Genomic DNA, 23,632 nt, shown 5'->3' with positions numbered 1-23,632 from the left:
GTCCCGCACTATGGGACACAGTAACAGAACAGCTGACCTGCACTATGGGACACAGTAACAGAACAGCTGTCCCGCACTATGGGACACAGTAACAGAACAGCTGACCAACACAATGGGACACAGTAACAGAACAGCTGACCTGCACTATGGGACACAGTAACTGAACAGCTGACCAACACTATGGGACACAGTAACAGAACAGCTGACCTGCACTATGGGACACAGTAACAGAACAGCTGACCAACACAATGGGACACAGTAACAGAGCAGCTGACCAACACTATGGGACACAGTAACAGAGCAGCTGACCAACACTATGGGACACAGTAACAGAACAGCTGACCAACACAATGGGACACAGCAACAGAGCAGCTGACCAACACTATAGGACACAGTAACAGAACAGCTGTCCTGCACTATGGGACACAGTAACAGAACAGCTGACCTGCACTATGGGACACAGTAACTGAACAGCTGACCAACACTATGGGACACAGTAACTGAACAGCTGTCCTGCACTATGGGACACAGTAACAGAGCAGCTGACCAACACAATGGGACACAGTAACAGAACAGCTGACCAACACAATGGGACACAGTAACAGAACAGCTGACCAACACAATGGGACACAGTAACAGAACAGCTGACCTGCACTATGGGACACAGTAACTGAACAGCTGACCAACACTATGGGACACAGTAACAGAACAGCTGACCTGCACTATGGGACACAGTAACAGAACAGCTGACCAACACAATGGGACACAGTAACAGAGCAGCTGACCAACACTATGGGACACAGTAACAGAACAGCTGTCCTGCACTATGGGACACAGTAACAGAACAGCTGACCTGCACTATGGGACACAGTAACTGAACAGCTGACCAACACTATGGGACACAGTAACTGAACAGCTGTCCTGCACTATGGGACGCAGTAACAGAGCAGCTGACCAACACAATGGGACACAGTAACAGAACAGCTGACCAACACAATGGGACACAGTAACAGAACAGCTGACCTGCACTATAGGACACAGTAACAGAACAGCTGTCCTGCACTATGGGACACAGTAACAGAACAGCTGACCTGCACTATGGGACACAGTAACAGAACAGCTGACCTGCACTATAGGACACAGTAACAGAACAGAACAGCTGTCCTGCACTATGGGACACAGTAACAGAACAGCTGACCTGCACTATGGGACACAGTAACAGAACAGCTGACCAACACAATGGGACACAGTAACAGAGCAGCTGACCAACACTATGGGACACAGTAACAGAACAGCTGTCCTGCACTATGGGACACAGTAACAGAACAGCTGACCTGCACTATGGGACACAGTAACTGAACAGCTGACCAACACTATGGGACACAGTAACTGAACAGCTGTCCTGCACTATGGGACGCAGTAACAGAGCAGCTGACCAACACAATGGGACACAGTAACAGAACAGCTGACCAACACAATGGGACACAGTAACAGAACAGCTGACCTGCACTATAGGACACAGTAACAGAACAGCTGTCCTGCACTATGGGACACAGTAACAGAACAGCTGACCTGCACTATGGGACACAGTAACAGAACAGCTGACCTGCACTATAGGACACAGTAACAGAACAGAACAGCTGTCCTGCACTATGGGACACAGTAACAGAACAGCTGACCTGCACTATGGGACACAGTAACAGAACAGCTGTCCTGCACTATGGGACACAGTAACAGAACAGCTGTCCCGCACTATGGGACACAGTAACAGAACAGCTGACCTGCACTATGGGACACAGTAACAGAACAGCTGTCCCGCACTATGGGACACAGTAACAGAACAGCTGACCAACACAATGGGACACAGTAACAGAACAGCTGACCTGCACTATGGGACACAGTAACTGAACAGCTGACCAACACTATGGGACACAGTAACAGAACAGCTGACCTGCACTATGGGACACAGTAACAGAGCAGCTGACCAACACTATAGGACACAGTAACAGAACAGCTGTCCTGCACTATGGGACACAGTAACAGAACAGCTGACCTGCACTATGGGACACAGTAACTGAACAGCTGACCAACACTATGGGACACAGTAACTGAACAGCTGTCCTGCACTATGGGACACAGTAACAGAGCAGCTGACCAACACAATGGGACACAGTAACAGAACAGCTGACCAACACAATGGGACACAGTAACAGAACAGCTGACCAACACAATGGGACACAGTAACAGAACAGCTGACCTGCACTATGGGACACAGTAACTGAACAGCTGACCAACACTATGGGACACAGTAACAGAACAGCTGACCTGCACTATGGGACACAGTAACAGAACAGCTGACCAACACAATGGGACACAGTAACAGAGCAGCTGACCAACACTATGGGACACAGTAACAGAACAGCTGTCCTGCACTATGGGACACAGTAACAGAACAGCTGACCTGCACTATGGGACACAGTAACTGAACAGCTGACCAACACTATGGGACACAGTAACTGAACAGCTGTCCTGCACTATGGGACGCAGTAACAGAGCAGCTGACCAACACAATGGGACACAGTAACAGAACAGCTGACCAACACAATGGGACACAGTAACAGAACAGCTGACCTGCACTATAGGACACAGTAACAGAACAGCTGTCCTGCACTATGGGACACAGTAACAGAACAGCTGACCTGCACTATGGGACACAGTAACAGAACAGCTGACCTGCACTATAGGACACAGTAACAGAACAGAACAGCTGTCCTGCACTATGGGACACAGTAACAGAACAGCTGACCTGCACTATGGGACACAGTAACAGAACAGCTGACCAACACAATGGGACACAGTAACAGAGCAGCTGACCAACACTATGGGACACAGTAACAGAACAGCTGTCCTGCACTATGGGACACAGTAACAGAACAGCTGACCTGCACTATGGGACACAGTAACTGAACAGCTGACCAACACTATGGGACACAGTAACTGAACAGCTGTCCTGCACTATGGGACGCAGTAACAGAGCAGCTGACCAACACAATGGGACACAGTAACAGAACAGCTGACCAACACAATGGGACACAGTAACAGAACAGCTGACCTGCACTATAGGACACAGTAACAGAACAGCTGTCCTGCACTATGGGACACAGTAACAGAACAGCTGACCTGCACTATGGGACACAGTAACAGAACAGCTGACCTGCACTATAGGACACAGTAACAGAACAGAACAGCTGTCCTGCACTATGGGACACAGTAACAGAACAGCTGACCTGCACTATGGGACACAGTAACAGAACAGCTGTCCTGCACTATGGGACACAGTAACAGAACAGCTGTCCCGCACTATGGGACACAGTAACAGAACAGCTGACCTGCACTATGGGACACAGTAACAGAACAGCTGTCCCGCACTATGGGACACAGTAACAGAACAGCTGACCAACACAATGGGACACAGTAACAGAACAGCTGACCTGCACTATGGGACACAGTAACTGAACAGCTGACCAACACTATGGGACACAGTAACAGAACAGCTGACCTGCACTATGGGACACAGTAACAGAACAGCTGACCAACACAATGGGACACAGTAACAGAGCAGCTGACCAACACTATGGGACACAGTAACAGAGCAGCTGACCAACACTATGGGACACAGTAACAGAACAGCTGACCAACACAATGGGACACAGCAACAGAGCAGCTGACCAACACTATAGGACACAGTAACAGAACAGCTGTCCTGCACTATGGGACACAGTAACAGAACAGCTGACCTGCACTATGGGACACAGTAACTGAACAGCTGACCAACACTATGGGACACAGTAACTGAACAGCTGTCCTGCACTATGGGACACAGTAACAGAGCAGCTGACCAACACAATGGGACACAGTAACAGAACAGCTGACCAACACAATGGGACACAGTAACAGAACAGAACAGCTGTCCTGCACTATGGGACACAGTAACAGAACATCTGACCAACACAATGGGACACAGTAACAGAGCAGCTGACCAACACAATGGGACACAGTAACAGAACAGCTGACCAACACAATGGGACACAGTAACAGAGCAGCTGACCAACACAATGGGACACAGTAACAGAACAGCTGTCCTGCACTATGGGACACAGTAACAGAACAGCTGTCCTGCACTATGGGACACAGTAACAGAACAGCTGTCCTGCACTATGGGACACAGTAACAGAACAGCTGTCCTGCACTATGGGACACAGTAACAGAACAGCTGACCTGCACTATAGGACACAGTAACAGAACAGCTGACCTGCACTATGGGACACAGTAACAGAACAGCTGTCCCACACTATGGGACACAGTAACAGAACAGCTGTCCTGCACTATGGGACACAGTAACAGAACAGCTGTCCTGCACTATGGGACACAGTAACAGAACAGCTGACCTGCACTATGGGACACAGTAACAGAACAGCTGACCTGCACTATAGGACACAGTAACAGAACAGAACAGCTGTCCTGCACTATGGGACACAGTAACAGAACAGCTGACCTGCACTATGGGACACAGTAACAGAACAGCTGTCCTGCACTATGGGACCCAGTAACAGAACAGCTGTCCCGCACTATGGGACACAGTAACAGAACAGCTGACCTGCACTATGGGACACAGTAACAGAACAGCTGTCCCGCACTATGGGACACAGTAACAGAACAGCTGTCCCGCACTATGGGACACAGTAACAGAACAGCTGTCCCGCACTATGGGACACAGTAACAGAACAGCTGTCCCGCACTATGGGACACAGTAACTGCTACCTCCAAACTGCTACCTTTCCTTAACCCATCAACATACTGATCACGTTAAAGCACAGTGATAAAAAAACTCAAGAATATTGTACTGCACACCTATGTGCACATGTACACGCACAAACACTCATAAATGAACAAGCGCACGTGCACGCACACGCACACACACACACCACCTGCTGTGAGATTCATCACAGTGTGTTTGATCATCTGGTCTCAGCATAAAACAAATTTAATGAGTATAGGGAGCTAAACCACACCCATAAACTCCCCCCACCATACCACACACACTTACACCCCCACCATACCACACACACTTACACCCCCACCATACCACACATGTGGGGGTCCACCATACCACACATGTGGGGGTCCACCATACCACACTTACACTCCCACCACACACACTTACACCCCACACACACCCAACCACACACACACACACACTCAAGCTCAACCACACATACACACACACTACAAACTGACACACACACACCATCGCTACCCCTGCCCATGCTACCCTTCAGCACCACGGACAGTTCCAGCACTACTAGCTGTACTAACTACGTAGTTGTCACACTGGGCTTCAGGTGTCCATCTTAGAAGAGCCAATGGGGGCCTGGCAACCCTGACAAACCAGAAGTGCCTGCCCTGCGTCCTCACTGGTTAGAAGAGCAAAGACCCGCAGCCAATCAGACATGCCAATCAGACATCCCTAGAGAAGCATCCAACCGTTTTATAATGAAACATGTGAATGAAACACAACAGTTAGTTGTGAACCAGGAAGTGACAATAAGTTAATTCCACCTTTTGTTGAACAGCCAAAAGTCTTGGTTGTTCAGTTTGTGAGGTGGCTCTAAACTGGAGCGGTTCACGTGCTTCACGCGGTTCACGTGCTTCAGGCGGTTCACGTGGACACACTCAAACAGCTTCAAATGTGGCGCTGACAGACTGAATGCGGATGAGACAAGAGACGTCCACCTGCAGATGTGCTTCAAACACTCACACACGCCCCGACACACACTCACACACACGCCTATACACACAAAGGAGCTTCAAACACCCACACATACACACACAACCGCAGAGAGGCTTCAACACACACACCTGCAGAGAGGCTTCAACACACACACACACACACACACAACCACAGAGAGGCTTCAACACACACACACTCTCAAACTCACACCCACTTACACACACCTGCAGAGAGGCTTCAAACACATATCCACACCTCCTCCTACCCACACACACACACACACACAGTAGTAATATGCATCAGCTCACTGCTTAGAGCATATTTTATTTAAGTTGAAAACAAAGCTTCAGAACCACCAGCTTACAGAGGCAAACGTCTCCACTGTTCCTCCGAACCCTCCGCGCTGTGGACGCCTTCACAAGCTCTTAACCAGCAAGGAACCCAAAGAGAACTTTCACAGGGTCACTCTTGGTCAGGTTTAACCCATATCCACATCTGGCTCACCGACACCAGCACAGACGTGTCTGTGCTGACCTCACAGCACAGACGCAGAACCAGCGCTCCTCGTTCTCACAGCCGCGATGCAGCACGGGGGATTCGGGAGGATGAGCAGACGTTTTGTTAACAGTACAGAAGAGACCCTGGTGTTTAAACTGTGCCACGCACCATCAGTCACCTATTAAGCTGTCCGGTTGTCTCCATGCCTCAGGACAAGCTGGAGACACGCTGTCCTGATCACTCGTCTTCTACATCGCTTACACTGCTGTTTACAAACAACGAAAGGATGTTTGTAGGAGGGATGAACCGAGTCCATTTATTATTGGCCATCTAAAGGGACTCACTCTCCACCTCTCAATTCACACACCGCGTATGACGCGCTTTGCAACAACGGAGCCATCAAAGGTCCGCAGACGTGACAGACGTTAGCGTGCGCCCACACACATATGCACACGCCAACAGCACGCACATGCGTGCACGCATACAAACACAGACAACACACTTCTGTTGGACCACACCTCTCACCGATGGGCACTAAATTGTCTGTGTAGTGTATACTGTGTGTGTGTGTGTGTTTGGAGATTTGTTTTGGGGTGCGCCTTAAGAACGGTGCATCTTATTTGCTTATCATGACACTGATGGCAGATGTGAACTCAGCTTGCTGCAGTGTGTGTGTGTGTGTGTGTGTGTGTGTGTGTGTGTGTGTGTGTGTGTGTGTGTGTGTGTGTAAGAGATGTGGGCTGAACAATTTAGCTTTGGCTGAGGTAGATGGAATTTGCTTTTGACAGCATATCTGTTCCAGCCACTTATCTGGACATGGAAGGCAAGGGAGAAATCGATGTTTGGCATGAAGCTGGATACTTTAGTCTGCTTATCTGTGTGTGTTTGTGCGAGTGTGTAAAGAAGATTGCTGTTGGGTTAAGTCCTTATCTGTGTAGGTGTGTGTAAAAGGGTTTAGTGTCAGATTAGGCCCTTGGGTGTGTGTTTGTGTGAGTGTGAGTGTGTAAAGGGGTTTATTGTCAGATTAGGCCCTGGGGTGTGTGTTTGTGTGAGTGTGTAAAGGGGGTTATTGTCAGATTAGGCCCTTGGGTGTGTGTTTAGTGTGTAAAAGGGCTTAGTGTCAAGGTGAGGCACTTGAAAAACAATTTTACACTTTCTTCTTTTTGAAATACCAGTAGGTAAACAATTCAAATGTACTTTTAAAACAACAACAACACACACATTTCCTTATCTACCATGATGAGCATGTGATAAGCATGTTTATTACACAGCTATAAGTGTTAAAAAAGTCTCATAAGCACCGACGTTACCTGTAGGATGCGCTGAATGATGGCAGGCAGGGCGATGAAACTGGACATACTGTTCAAGACCTTCATTGTGAGTTCCTTCAGTGCTGAGTACACACACACACACACACATGTTGCAGCAGATCTAGCTGGAGGATGCTAGAGGAAGTGAGTTATTTTCAGATGTTCATAGTCACCAGACTCCTCCCATCCCCAGGCTGTGGCCGTTAGTCAAACTGAATGTGTTATCAGGGACTCGTCACATAAAGAGGCTTTAATTGTTCATTAGGTTCATAACAATACAGCAGAAGGGGGAAAACTGGAGTATAAGCCCTTAAATCCACCAAATGACTAGAGATAAAATTTACTGTGTGTGTGTGTGTGTGTGTTTGTGTTTGTGTGCGTGCGTGCGTGTGTGTGTGTGTGTGTGTGTGTGTGTGTGTGTGTAACCTTCTGAAGTATGTTTGGCACTGGGGCCTTTAAGGTGTTTCTGTGGTGACATCATGGCCTCCAGAAGAGGAAACCAGAGAGCCTGAGAGAGAAAAATGAGAGAGAGAGAGAGAGAGAGAGAGAGAGAGAGAGAGAGAGAGAGAGAGAGAGAGAGAGAGATGAGACAGACACACAAAACTATGACATTTATGTATTAATGTATGTATATGTATTAATATGATACGTTTATGAATAAATGAACACCAATCAAGAAGTTCAAGCAGAATCCATCACCAAGGTCACTCACAAACTGACACACACACACACACACACACACACACACACACACAAGACGACTCACGTGCTCATGAACTCACCTCTCTCTGCTGCTGGTTAAGACCGTGAGAGTTCCTGTGACACAGTTCTATGATGTCACTCAGGGCCTCCTCCACCGTGGCCAACACAGGCTGACCTTCATCACCCTCCTCACCATCCTCCTCCTCACCCCTTGACCTGGCTGGCTCAGGATTCTCTTCGGTCAGGCTGTGCAGCTTGCTTTTTAACATCTGAGACACACAACACAAACACACACACCAGATAATCAAATCCCCTTAAAACAGGACTCACTGGTAATCTTAATCTTACCTTCAAGATTTACTCTGTATTATATATTCTACTGTAAATACACTGAGATTGAGATTATAAAACTGATAACATCGGTACTGTTGAGCATCAAACACAGCCACATCATTTACAACCCCTCAATTTTCAAATCAAATTGCCAGACCATAACCGCGGAGTCATTAGCTGACACCACAGGCCGAATAAAATGGCATTCCGCTGTCTGAGCCAACATGGCCGCCTGTGGCTGCGGTTTCCTGCAGCAGGCCTGCGTCAGCAGTGAGGAGGGAGCGACTATAGGGGTGCCGAACCTGCAGCAGCACTCGGAAGGCCCCCTGCACGTCTCCCTTCTTCTCCAGCAGGTAGGAGGTGGCCTCATGCAGCTCATGTTTCTTGGTGATCTGTGATGCAACAAAGGGGACATGGACCAGCCAATCACGTCTCAGGACTACTGCAACAAAGGGGACATGGACCAGCCAATCACGTCTCAGGACTACTGCCCGTGACCATCACACACAGGGTGACAGGCGTAATGGAATAAAACGGTGTTCCTACAGAAGATCAGCAAGACAGGCAGCAAGACAGGCAGCAAGACAGGAGGTCAGACAGGTGCATTTGGTAGGCAGACAGGCCTGAAAGGGACAGCATACTTGTGAGGTAGGAGAACAGCAATAGCTACTCTACTCTGTGTGTGTGTGTGTGTGTGTGTGTGTGTGTGTGTGTGTGTGTGTGTGTGTGTGTGTGTGTGTGTGTGTGTGTGTGTGTGTGTGTAAGCCTGATCAAATATTTAGCAGTGCCAGTGGCTGTAAAACCGCATTGATTCGCTGCCCCTCACCTGCCAGTCTCTCGCTAGAGTACTTCAGAAAACTCTCTCCCTCCATCTCTCTCTCTCCCTCCCTCCATCTCTTTGCCCTCTCTCCCTCCTGCACGTTAGCATATTCTGCTCTCTCTCCATCTCCCACACCAGTTCAGCCATCTTCCTTATTAAACAGGACGCCCAAACTCACTCCATTATTGAAGGCCTGCTGAGTGTGTGCAGAGGGAAACTGGTTTCTCTAGCCTCTTCTGAACAAACACAGGCTGGTCCTGGAGGTCTTTGGTTACAACAGCTAGGACTAAACCCTCAACCCTAAACCACTGGTTTTCACGCAGGCTCTCTTTACAAGCTGAAAGAGTCAATGTGTGTATAAGGAGTGAGTGCATTTGTGTGGGTCTGTGTATGTACATGTGTGATTTCAGGAAAGAGATATAAATAATTAAAGTAAGCATAAAAGTGTGAATGTGTTTAAATTATGTGTGTGTCAGTCTGTGTATGAGTGAGTGCGAGTGCATGAGTTAGAGTTTGTGTGTGTGTGAGTGTATATGTGTGAGTGAATGTGTGTATAAGTGAGTATGTGTATGAGTGAGTGTGTGTATGAGTGAGTGTGAGAGTATGAGTGTGAGAGTATGAGTGTCAGTATGAGTTTGTGTGAGTGAGTATGTGTGAGTGAATGAGTAGCCTATGTGAGTATGAGTGTGTGTGAATCAAGGTTATAATAGTTTTGGATTTTTCATTATAGTTTAGTTTTTATTTCATTGTTTCACTTTTTTTCTAATTCAGTTAGTTTTAATTAGTTTTTAGAGCATGTTTGCTAGTTTTTATTAGTTTTAATAATTTTTGTAAAGCTTAGTTTTAGTTTAGTTTTCATTAGTTCTAGTATTAGTTTTAGTTTTTTTTATACTTTGGGTTATTTGTCAGGTGCAGGATTTAAAAAGTCCAAAGTAAATATTGTGTAATAAAAACTCATCAAAAGACCATTTTAAAAAATGCATTCAATTACTGTTGAACAACTAACAGTCCACAAGATAGAAGCCTTAAGTGCAAAATGTGTAATATTGATACTGAAAAATGCCAGACTAAGACGGACACGAACATAGGAGCTTAACCCTATTTTGGTTCGCGTGAAAAGCCAAACTTTTTGAAGGCAATCGAGTAACACAGTCGTGTTGACATCGATTCTCAACACATTAACTAGTGCATCCACCCCCTTGCAGTTTTTCTGCATTAACTAACCAGCAGCTATTTAATCACTGGTGAAAACGGGCCATTACGGTTCTCCTTCCCGGTGCTACCTAGCCGGGATGGTGCTTCTCTTTCGGCGGAGCTACTTAAGAGTCTAGCTTGTCAAGGTAGGCTACTGGCAGTTAGCCCTCTTGTGTGAACTTTGAGATTCGTGGGGGTTTTCCTCTTGAGGACTACTCCATATATTTTATCACCTGTTTCCACTACAAGACATGTAGTCTTCCTCGTAGTCATATTTAAAAAATCCCATACAGGACTCGCCGTTTTATCCCAACTTTTGTTGTCATAATTGTGCAGGCTAGCATAGCGAGCAGGAGCTCTAAACAAGAGACGTGATGGACCATGATGTGTCGTACGCTTCTGCCAGCTAATATAAAACTTCTAGTGAAAAAAAGCGATCTCATATCAGTTCACAAGACTTATAAATAAACTGACAAACACGAAGACAAAGGGTATCCTATCTATAATTTCAGTACGTTTTAGTTAGTTTTCTAAACATGTAATATAGTTATAGTTAGTTATCGTTTTTTTCTTTTAATTATCGTTATAATTTATTTCAGTTAACGAAAATGTTTTTTCAATATTAGTTTTCGTTTTTTCGTTTTTCGTTCGTTTTCGTTAACGATTATAACCTTGGTGTGAATGTGTGAGTATGAGTATGTGTGTGTGTGAGTGAGTATGTGTGAGTGAATGAGTATGTGTGAGTGAGTATGAGTGTGTGTGTGTGAGTGTGTGTGTGAGTGAGTGTGTGTGTGTGTATGTGTGAGTATGTGTGAGTGAATGAGTATGTGTGAGTGAGTATGAGTGTGTGTGTGTGTGTGTGTGTGTGCGAGTGAGTATGAGTGAGTGAGTATGTGTGAGTGAATGAGTATGTGTGAGTGAGTATGAGTGTGTGTGTAAGTGAGTATGAGTGTGTGAGTATGTGTGAGTGAGTATGTGTGAGTGAGTATGTGTGAGTGTATGAGTATGTGTGAGTATGAGTATGTGTGAGTATGAGTGTACATGAGTGTGAGTATGAATGTGTGTGAGTGTGTGAGTGAGTATGTCTGAGTGAGTGAGTGAGTATGTGTGAGTGAGTATGAGTGAGTGAGTATGTGTGAGTGTATGAGTATGTGTGAGTGTATGAGTATGTGTGAGTATGTGTGAGTGAGTGTGTGTGACTGAATATGAGTGTGAGAGTGTGTGTGAGTATGAGTGAGTATGAGTGTGTGTGAGTGAGTATGTGTGAGTGAGTATGAGTGTATGTAAGTGAGTGTGTGTGTGAGTGAGTGTGAGTATGAGTGTGTGTGTAAGTGAGTGTGAGTATGAGTGTGAGTATGAGTGAGTGAGTATGAGTGTGAGTGAATGAGTATGAGTGTGAGTGAGTGTGTGTGTGCGTGTGTGTGTGTGTGTGTGTTCTCACTTCGATGGTCTCCTCCAGGCGGTAGTGCTGGGAGGTCTGCAGGAAGGGTGTGTGAGTGTGTGAGTGTGTATGAGTGTGTGTGTGTGTGTGTGTGTGTGTCCTCACTTCGATGGTCTCCTCCAGGCGGTAGTGCTGGGTGGTCTGTAGGAAGGGTGTGTGAGTGTGTGTGTGTGTGTGTGTGTGTGTGTGTGTGTGTGTGTGTGTGTGTGTCCTCACTTCGATGGTCTCCTCCAGGCGGTAGTGCTGGGTGGTCTGTAGGAAGGGTGTGACCTGGCATGGGCAGAAGCGACACAGCAGGCCCACCAGGAGCTCATGGAGGTTGGGCGCCAGCATCTGGGGGTTTGGGCCCTCACTGTGGGACGAGACACATGAGATTTACTGGGATTTAATCATGAGAAATGATGTGAAGTCAATCAGCATCATTTAATGAAAACACCAACCGCAGGCCCAGAAACTCAAATAATGCAAATAAGACCACAGCACTCACAGAATACAGCCAACTATGAGTCTTTCATAGTTCATAGTCTTTCAACCATCACTCATTCTCTCTCTCTCTCTCTCTCTCTCTCTCTCTCTCTCTCTCTCTCACACACACACACACACACACACACACACACACACACACACACACACACACACACACACACACACACACACACACACACACAGAACATGCAGAAAGGCTTTCCCCTTGCAGAGAGTCATTCTTCATCACCGCCCCAGCTCTCAAATCAAACCGCAATCACTCTGCACCTCGAGATGGAAGACTCTGAATCCGGCATAATTAGCAGAGAGCGGGTGGAGTAGCGGGCAAAGGAGAGGGCGGAGAAGCGGGTTGAGGAGTGGGTGGAGGAGCGGGTGGAGAAGAGGGTGGAGAAGAGGGTAGAGGAGTGGGCGGAGGAGGGGGTGGAGTAGAGGGTGGAGGAGTGAGTGGAGGAGCGGGTGGAGTAGAGGGTGGAGGAGAGGGTGGAGGAGTGGGTGGAGTAGAGGGTGGAGGAGAGGGTGGAGGAGAGGGTGGAGGAGTGGGTGGAGTAGAGGGTGGAGGAGAGGGTGGAGTAGAGGGTGGAGGAGAGGGTGGAGTAGAGGGTGGAGGAGAGGGTGGAGGAGCGGGTGGAGGAGAGGGTGGAGGAGTGGGTGGAGGAGAGGGTGGAGGAGAGGGTGGAGGAGAGGGTGGAGGAGCGTGTGGAGGAGAGGGTGGAGGAGAGGGTGGAGGAGCATGTGGAGGAGAGGGTGGAGGAGAGGGTGGAGGAGTGGGTGGAGGAGCGGGTGGAGGAGAGGGTGGAGGAGTGGGTGGAGAAGAGGGTGGAGGAGCATGTGGAGGAGCGTGTGGAGGAGAGGGTGGAGGAGTGGGTGGAGGAGAGGGTGGAGGAGAGGGTGGAGTAGAGGGTGGAGGAGCGTGTGGAGGAGCGGGCCTGCCTGATTTCTCCGCCACTCTGCCGCCCAGACGCTGTGTGTCAGGGAAGTGTGTGTACGAATGTCTGGACCTGGCCGCACTCGGACTGCAGCTGCCCGACGCACCACTCAGAGGTGCAGCCTTAGAGGATCACATCTCTACCAGCAACTACCTGCTCACCACACTAGTACATGCAAGTTTTATGAATTCATCATTATTAATTAACTTATTGATATCTTGATCATTATTCCAGTGGCAGTGCTGGAATATTGATGTACACAGGTGGCTGCAATATATGCAAATGAGCCCCTTAGAAGTTTTTGTGCTCGTCCTCCGACCTCAGACCGTTGGGTAGGTGGAAGACTGATCCAGGATCAGCTGACTGCATGACAGGATCGGCTCCTCTTTCGATGTTGAATGAGCATGGCAGGCTGAGAATAGCATGAGCAAAAACAAACACCTCATAGCTCCATCTTAAGCCCAATAAAAACACGGCCCTCGTACATGTGAGCTAGTGGAGATCAGGTGGCCCTGGTGGAAGAAGGTGGAGAACAACTTTATCACGTAGATGTAGTTCAACTCCTCAATCCTCAACCTCTGATGGCCCATGAGGGTCAGTCACAGCAAGAAGAACAGAGAAACAGGACACTGCAGGCAGCCGTCATGTGACCGAGCAAGCAGTCATGTGACCGAGCAAGCAGTCATGTCGGTGGTGTGTGTGTGTGTGTGTGTGTGTGTGTGTGTGTGTCCAGGCAGCTCCAGACAGGTGGTGAAGGTCATGAAATGATGTGCAAAACACACACACACACACACACAAACACACACACACACACACACACACACTCTCTCCTTTCCTCTGTTTCTCTCTCTCTCTCTCTCGCACACACTCTCTCTTCCCCTCACACACACACACACACTCTCTCTCTCTCTCTCTCTCTCTCTCTCTATTTCCTCTTCTCCCACTCACACACACCTCTTCTGATCAATTTTAAACTGTCCTTTAAACTGTCCTTAAACAGCCACAGTAATTCAGACATTTCAGTTTCATCTAATTCCTTCATCGAAATCAGATCACTGTCCCCACCCCCACACACGTCCCCACCACACACACCCTACACACGTCCTCATCACACACACCCTACACACACACCCTACACACGTCCCCATCACACACCCTACACACGTCCTCATCACACACACCCTACACACGTCCCCGTCACACACACCCTACACACGTCCCCGTCACACACACCCTACACACGTCCCCGTCACACACACGCTACACACGTCCCCGTCACACGTCCTACACACGTCCTCATCACACACCCTACACACGTCCCCACCACACCATCACACACACCCTACACACGTCCCCACCACACACACCCTACACACGTCCCCATCACACACCCTACACACGTCCCCACCACACACACCCTACACACGTCCCCATCACACATACCCTACACACGTCCCCATCACACACACCCTACACACGTCCCCACCACACACACCCTACACACGTCCCCACCACACACACACCCTACACACGTCCCCACCCCACACACCCTACACACGTCCCCATCACACACACCCTACACACGTCCCCATCACACACACCCTACACACGTCCCCATCACACAACCTACACACGTCCCCATCACACACCCTACACACGTCCTCATCACACACACCCTACACACGTCCCCATCACACACACCCTACACACGTCCCCATCACACACACCCTACACACGTCCCCATCACACACACCCTACACACGTCCCCACCACACCCTACACACGTCCCCATCACACACACCTTACACACGTCCCCATCACACACACCCTACACACGTCCCCATCACACACACCCTACACACGTCCCCATCACACACACCCTACACACACACCCTACACACGTCCCCATCACACACACCCTACACACGTCCCCATCACACACACCCTACACACGTCCCCATCCCACACCCTACACACGTCCCCATCACACGTCCTACACACGTCCTCATCACACGCCCTACACACGTCCCCACCACACCATCACACACACCCTACACACGTCCCCACCACACACACCCTACACACGTCCCCATCACACACACCCTACACACGTCCCCACCACACACACCCTACACACGTCCCCATCACACACACCCTACACACGTCCCCATCACACACACCCTACACACGTCCCCATCACACACCCTACACACGTCCCCATCACACACCCTACACACGTCCTCATCACACACACCCTACACACGTCCCCATCACACACACCCTACACACGTCCCCACCCCACCACACCCTACACACGTCCCCATCACACACACCCTACACACGTCCCCACCACACCCTACACACGTCCCCATCACACACACCCTACACACGTCCCCATCACACACACCCTACACACGTCCCCACCACACCCTACACACGTCCCCATTACACACACCCTACACACGTCCTCATCACACACCCTACACACGTCCCCACCACACCCTACACACGTCCCCATCACACACACCCTACACACGTCCCCACCACACCCTACACACGTCCCCATCACACACACCCTACACACGTCCCCATCACACACACCCTACACACGTCCCCATCACACACACCCTACACACGTCCCCATCACACACACCCTACACACGTCCCCATCACACACACCCTACACACGTCCCCATCACACACACCCTACACACGTCCCCATCACACACCCTACACACGTCCTCATCACACACCCTACACACGTCCTCATCACACACACCCTACACACGTCCCCATCACACACACCCTACACACGTCCCCACCCCACCACACCCTACACACGTCCCCATCACACACACCCTACACACGTCCCCATCACACACACCCTACACACGTCCCCATCACACACACCCTACACACGTCCCCATCACACACACCCTACACACGTCCCCACCACACACACCCTACACACATCCCCACCACACCCTACACACGTCCCCATCACACACACCCTACACACGTCCCCATCACACACACCCTACACACGTCCCCATCACACACACCCTACACACGTCCCCATCACACACACCCTACACACGTCCCCACCACACACACCCTACACACGTCCCCACCACACACACCCTACACACGTCCCCACCACACCACACCCTACACACGTCCCCATCACACCACACCCTACACACGTCCCCACCACACACACCCTACACACGTCCCCATCACACACCCTACACACGTCCCCACCACACCACACCCTACACACGTCCCCACCACACACACCCTACACACGTCCCCATCACACACCCTACACACGTCCCCACCACACACCCTACACACGTCCCCACCACACCACACCCTACACACGTCCCCACCACACCACACCCTACACACGTCCCCATCACACACACCCTACACTCGTCCCCATCACACACACCCTACACACGTCCCCATCACACACACCCTACACACGTCCCCAACCCACCACACCCTACACACGTCCCCACCACACACACCCTACACACGTCCCCATCACACACACCCATCACACACACCCTACACACGTCCCCATCACACACACCCTACACACGTCCCCACCACACGTCCCCATCACACACACCCTACACACGTCCCCACCACACACACCCTACACACGTCCCCACCACACACACCCTAGACACGTCCCCACCACACACCCTACACACGTCCCCATCACACACACCCTACACACGTCCCCATCACACACACCCTACACACGTCCCCATCACACACACCCTACACACGTCCCCACCCCACCACACCCTACACACGTCTCCACCCACCACACCCTACACACGTCCCCACCCACCACACTCTACACACGTCCCCATCACACACACCCTACACACGTCCCCACCACACACCCTACACACGTCCCCACCACACACACCCTACACACGTCCCCACCACACGTCCCCATCACACACACCCTACACACGTCCCCACCACACACACCCTACACACGTCCCCATCACACACACCCTACACACGTCCCCATCACACACACCCTACACACGTTCCCACCACACACACCCTACACACGTCCCCACCACACACACCCTACACACGTCCCCATCACACACACCCTACACACGTCCCCATCACACACACCCTACACACGACCCCACACCACACACCCTACACACGTCCCCACACCACACCCTACACACGTCCCCATCACACACACCCTACACACGTCCCCACCCCACCACACCCATGCTCTGGTCTGGAGGCTCGGCCCCTGATTGCCGCCTGAATTGCCCGACCCGCCAGAAAGCCCTAGCGCACGTTGCCCAGGCAACTGGAGCCTGTGCCAGACCTGATTGAACACGTCCCCATGCGTGGCTTGGTCTGCGGGTGAGAAGAGTCCTGCCTTCATCAGCCTGCATCTGCTCCTCGATACAGCCACACTGTGGAGGACAGCTAATGCCCACAGGTGCAGGGCAACCCAGTCCACCACCTCCACACCGCACGCAGGAGAAGACCAGAAAAGCTAATACACCTCTCTCTCCATCAAAATGACACCAGGCTCCAGGGAAAGAGGGAGGGACAGAGACACTTAAAGACTTAAAGCTAGAAGTTCCCTCTCTCTATATACACACACACACACACACACACACACACACATATACACACACATATACACACACACGCTCACATATACACACACACAAAAAGTGAGATGCATCTATAGATTCTATATCGATCTATTTCCCAAGTGTTTATTTCTGCTAATGTTTATGATTATGGCTTACAGCCAATAAAAACCCAAACGTCATTATCTCAGAAAATTTGAATATTATATAAGACCAAAGAAGGATTCTCAATTAACAAATGTTGGCCTACTGGAAGGTACACACAGTAAATTACCTCAGTACTTGGTCAGGGGCTCTTGCACGAATTACTGCATCAACGCAGCGTGTCATGGAGGCGATCAGCCTGTGGCACTACTGAGGTGTTATGGAAGCCCAAGTTACTGTGATAGCACCTTCAGCTCGTCTGCATTGTTGGGTCTGGTGTCTCATCTTCCTCTCCACAATACACCACAGATCCTCTATGGGCTTTAGGTCAGGCGCTTCTGGCGTTGACTCTTGGCCATGAGTGGCTAGACACAAGGAAGGTGACAGTAGCCCACGTCCTGGATACGTGTGTGTGTGTGTGTGTGTGTGGTGACTCTTCAAGCACAGACACCAGCAGCAGGCCGCTGTGAATCTCCTCTAAATGTCTGAATGGCCTTTTCTTGAAGATCCTTTCAAGGCTGCGATTATCCCCAGTTGCTTGAATTACTTTTTCTACCACACTATTTCCTTCCACTCAACTTTCTATCAATATGCTTGGATACAACACTCTGAACAGCCAGTTTCTTTAGTGCGAGCGCACACACACACACACACACACACACACACACACACACACACACACACACACACACACACACGTTGTTACCTTGGATCCAGCAGGTTCTTCATGAGCTGGAACACCAAATAATCGTCCTACAGAAACAAGACCCACAGCAGAGCAATCATGAGAATCATGACTAGTTACTCTCACTAATCACAGTTATTACGCCTTGAAGTTCCTTCTGTCCGTTTGGCCCAAGATGAGCAGCAGCACAAACCCACAACAGCCCAGAACAACAGGACACTGCAATGCAGGACGCGTTATGTGAAGATGCCGGTGATATCCGTGTTATGAAGGCAGCCTTGACACCCAATTGTGTTTATTTAAAGAACAAAATCTCCACAACAGGGTCACCATGTATGTCTTCATTATCATCATGAAAATCATGGATCACTGTGTAATTTTCTGCTCAAATTTCTCTGCTCTAAAATCGGACATTTCTCTCGTCACCATCTTCATAGTTCTCATACTCCTCCCATACAGTTGCTTACATGAAGTGAGTGTTAGCTGGCCAGGCTCTGCTGAACACACACACACACACAACCGGACACAACCGCACACACACGCACGCGTACGCACAAGCACACGCATACACACACACACACACACACACACACACACACACACACACACACACACACACACACACACACACACACACACACACACACACACACACAGTGCTTATTTCTCTCTCATCTCTTCGCAGCACACACAGCTGCTCCACTATCACACTTTTCAATTAACACTCCTCAGCCCGGGCCCAGGATAAGGCAAAGGCAGCTTCACACAGCACTGCTGATAGGACCTAATCCATTTACTCCCTTTCTCTCTCTCTCTCTCTCTCTCTCTCTCTCTCTCTCTCTCTCTCTCTCACACACACACACACACACACACACACACAAACACAAACACATTACCATCTGTATTGGGAAGTGTCAACCATGTATTACTGTAATTCTGTACTGTTATGCCCACACCTAATCATAACCTTGAATATCCAGAAAGAAATCTATTTTTTTTTCCTTGCTTGTTTTTCATGTCAAAGCTACATTTTGTGGTGTTAAGCTGAGTAATCACGTACGTATACACACGCACACGCACACACACACACACACACACACACACACACACACACACACCTCAGTTTGCTCCATCTTGCTTCTCATAGATTCACTAACGCTATCTCAGTCTACAACAATGGGTAATGTATGGAGGCTGTCTATCTTTGTGTCTCTCACACACAGACATGTGCGTGCATGTGTGTGCGTATGCTGTGTGCGCACGCACACACACACACACACACACACACACACACACACACACACACACACACACACAGTCATATTGATCTGTTGAGTGCACTGGAGTGGAGACAGGTTATTTGGTAGTGGCATCATCCTTTAGAGATGACCATTAATCCTCTGGGCATACTGCACTCTCACTGAGGCAGGCTGACAGTAATAAGTGTGTGAAGTATGTGTGTGTGTGTGTGTGTGTGTGTGTGTGTGTGTGTGTGTGTGTGTGTGTGTGTGTGTGTGTGTGTGTGTTATAAGTGCCCTGAACAATCAGAATATTCCAGAAACTCATTACATTGGTATTTGAGTCACAGTTATCACAATGAAGGACGAGGAGTTTGTCTTTTAGAATCACACAACTCTGCTACATTCTCTTAGTTGTGGTCTAAAACACTTGCTCCATTAACACATGGAACAAGCTCAGTGTTTTGGTCTATGTGCAATTTAATTCTGGCAATTCTCCTGAACGAATCCATTAATGATGAGGTACGGCACGCACAGAGGCTCAAACAACACTGACCTGTAAGGCGGAAATAATCGAGTCCACCTCGCCAGTGAAGTGGCCAGACACCAGCTCAGCGGTCTTAGCCGGGTTAATGGTAACCAGCTCCTGCAAGAGAACAAACGGGCAATCACACAGAAGAAGTGATGATGTGAACTCTGACCGGCGTAGCCAGGGTAATGCTAAAGAACCCATGCAAGAGACAAGCAACCAATCAAAACATGGAATACTAGTCATCAGAACCAATCACAAATGCACTTTGTGGAAGTGATGTGAATAGTGACTGTACTAGGTGAAAAAAGTTACTGATTTCTTTCATTCACAAACCTCAAATTTCAGCCCACACACACACACACACACACACACACACACACACACACACCCACACACACATCAGCAGCAGAATTACGAAGGACGTCTTGAATTGCCTCTCTAGAATATCTATGTGGCAATTTTGTTTCCATCAGTTTGTTGCTAGCGTAGCCAAGTCTACATAACCCCCCAAATTCTGATTCAAATACATCCAAAATGGCTGAACACCAACAAGCCTTACACAAGTACTACCAACAGAGTCAGGAGGCTGTAATGGGAATGACGTGAACACACCGTGTTCCTCCACCTGAGCTCCATAACAGATTGGATCTTCACGTCAGCAGACACGAACACAGACTAACACACGTCTGAGGAGACGGACAGACGCCTCTATGAATCACCTGAACCTCTGGTGCTGATTCAGCTGGTTCTGCCCCTCGCAAATAATTAAACAAACGGATCCCTGAACGTTTCGGCCATCCTCCAGAAGAATGAACCCATCAAAGTATTACGCTGGTAGGAACGTTACACGACTCCTATATGGTCCCCATTAGCTTTGGCTCATTACTGTTATTAACGTAGTCAATTTGGCGGAGTCATTTCTTAAGGGAATAGTTTGAAGGAGCTATTCAGAAGGGGAAAGTGTCTTGCCTTAATGTGCTCCAGGGTCTTTCTCCTGGCAGTGTGCTTGTCCTGCGGGCTGTATCCAGGCAGGGACAGCATGTTGTGGATGTAGTTATAAATCTCCTCCTGAAACCAGAGCAAAGAGAACTCTGGGGCTTTAGAGACGGATGAGGAGAGAGGTTTAAAGGAGGGGAATGAAATTAGAGAAATAGAGAGAGGGAGAGGAGGAGAGAAAGAGAGGGAAACGTACCTTTCGTAAGGGGTCCTTGAGGTAGCAGTCAATGATTCGATCATAAAGGTGTTTCTGCTCATACATGAACTCACAGATCTGATAGCTGCAGGGAGACAGTGAAACAGGCCAAGGAGAGAAAGAGAAGAAGAGAAGGGGGGATAGTGGAGGAGTAGAGGAAGAGAAGGGGGGATAGTGGAGGAGTAGAGGAAAAGAAGGGGGGGATAGTGGAGGAGAAGCAGAAGAGAAGGGGGGATAGTGGAGGAGTAGAGGAAGAGAAAGGGGGATAGTGGAGGAGAGGGGGAAGAGAAGGGGGGATAGTGGAGGAGAGGGGGAAGAGAGTTAGGGGTGAGTAATAAGAAAGCAGGGTGATTGAGTAAATAAAACAAGGGTAGGTGGAATTAAAGCACAACTTTCACTGCCTGGAACGTCCTGAATCACACAGATGTCAATACGCACAGCTCTCAGAATCACTTAATCGCTGCCTAATTATACAAAACCCATTAAATGAAGTTAACTTAAGGTAACTGAAGGTACAGTAATTAGCCTCAGATGCCTGGAGGTGTGTGTGTGTGTGTGTGTGTGTGTGTGTGTGTGTGTGTGTGACCCTCTGAAGAGCTCTAGAGTAACTAAAGCAGCAGTACAGGTCATTGCGTAAGCAGCAGTGTGCAGAGAGCATAATTAGGGAGGGAAGCGATGACTAATCACAGCAGCCCATTAAACTGGGACTCCATATGTTTGTGTGACACATATAAAGAGCTTTGTATATCCTGACATTATGTCGGTGGTAGTTTTCAGAGAAAATTAGCTTTAAAATTGTGTGCTGATTCTTTTGTTTGTCTGAGCTGAATCGTTTGCATTTTTGTGTTTTATTTTGATTGGTCAAATACTTACAACTCCGCCTTCTCTGCGAGGGCGAGGAGCCGCCCCTCGTCAAACTGAACCACGCCTCCCACCTGAAGCAGCTCCAGCAGTACCTGAGATATCCAACGCCACAGTGGGAGAGTAACATGACCTGACTGGACCAATCACGGAGTCTCACCAAGTAAGCATGAATGTTTCTTAAGCCCCTCACAGCAGAGACTTATTAAGGTGGAGGAAACAGACTGAGAGTTCAGGCTAATGGAGCAGCAGGTGATGATCCTTCTGGGGGTTACCTGCTGTCTCTCTGTGTGCCTGGAGTCATCATCTGGACTGCAGAGAAACTCCAGAACCTGCGTGCGCACACACACACACAGCCAACCAGACACATATACAGTCAATACAAGTGTGAACAGGTTCTAAACAGCCATTTGGGACCAGAGTGTCTCATCACACTCTCACACAGCCATCCAGTACCTCACTCACAAGCTATTTTTACACAAGACAAATGACATGACATCACAACGTCAGGGCCCCACATGCCCTGAGTGAACATGCCCTCTACCCAGCGTGGGAGGCATGGGGGGGGTCGCCAGTCAGGAACGTGTAGAACAGGAAGGAGGTGGTCACCTGGTCAAACAGCTTCCTGTTGACAAACAGGGTGTTGTCGGGCTTGGCTAGCTGACGGGCAAGGAAGGTGAACAGGCAGCCCACCTGGGACGGGGTGAAGTCAGAGTTATCCACCATGACCTGTAGGATGGCCACACACACACACACACACACGCACACAGACATTTCACTTCATGACAAGGTCACTGCTGGCAAAAATAAATCACAACTTAATGAGTCCC

General features: G+C 49.1%; 1 protein-coding gene across 4 annotated transcripts in view; it reads right to left on the bottom strand.

Moving 5' to 3' along the window:
- Positions 1–7,554: 7,554 nt before the first annotated feature.
- The window catches only part of LOC143506329 (vacuolar protein sorting-associated protein 8 homolog), a 35,979-nt gene continuing 19,901 nt past the window's right edge, over positions 7,555–23,632 (bottom strand). For 2 of the 4 annotated variants that reach the window (XM_076996300.1, XM_076996299.1), the window contains 12 exons: positions 23,412–23,531; positions 23,078–23,134; positions 22,815–22,897; positions 21,942–22,026; positions 21,719–21,817; positions 20,774–20,863; positions 19,001–19,047; positions 12,306–12,441; positions 8,937–9,026; positions 8,382–8,570; positions 8,026–8,107; positions 7,555–7,682 (listed from right to left, as the gene is read on the bottom strand). In XM_076996300.1, the coding sequence (XP_076852415.1) occupies positions 7,570–7,682; positions 8,026–8,107; positions 8,382–8,570; positions 8,937–9,026; positions 12,306–12,441; positions 19,001–19,047; positions 20,774–20,863; positions 21,719–21,817; positions 21,942–22,026; positions 22,815–22,897; positions 23,078–23,134; positions 23,412–23,531 (1,191 nt within the window). In that variant the 3' untranslated portion in view covers positions 7,555–7,569. Of the gene's footprint in view, positions 7,683–8,025; positions 8,108–8,381; positions 8,571–8,936; positions 9,122–12,305; positions 12,442–19,000; positions 19,048–20,773; positions 20,864–21,718; positions 21,818–21,941; positions 22,027–22,814; positions 22,898–23,077; positions 23,135–23,411; positions 23,532–23,632 lie in introns of those variants that run through there. The other 2 variants (XM_076996302.1, XM_076996301.1) reach the window with 2 other exon arrangements.

This window comes from Brachyhypopomus gauderio, unplaced genomic scaffold (genome assembly GCF_052324685.1).
Source record: "Brachyhypopomus gauderio isolate BG-103 unplaced genomic scaffold, BGAUD_0.2 sc462, whole genome shotgun sequence".
Lineage (NCBI taxonomy): Eukaryota > Metazoa > Chordata > Actinopteri > Gymnotiformes > Hypopomidae > Brachyhypopomus > Brachyhypopomus gauderio.
Note: the sequence above shows the minus strand (reverse complement) of the source record. Positions and strands in the feature narration are given on the sequence as shown.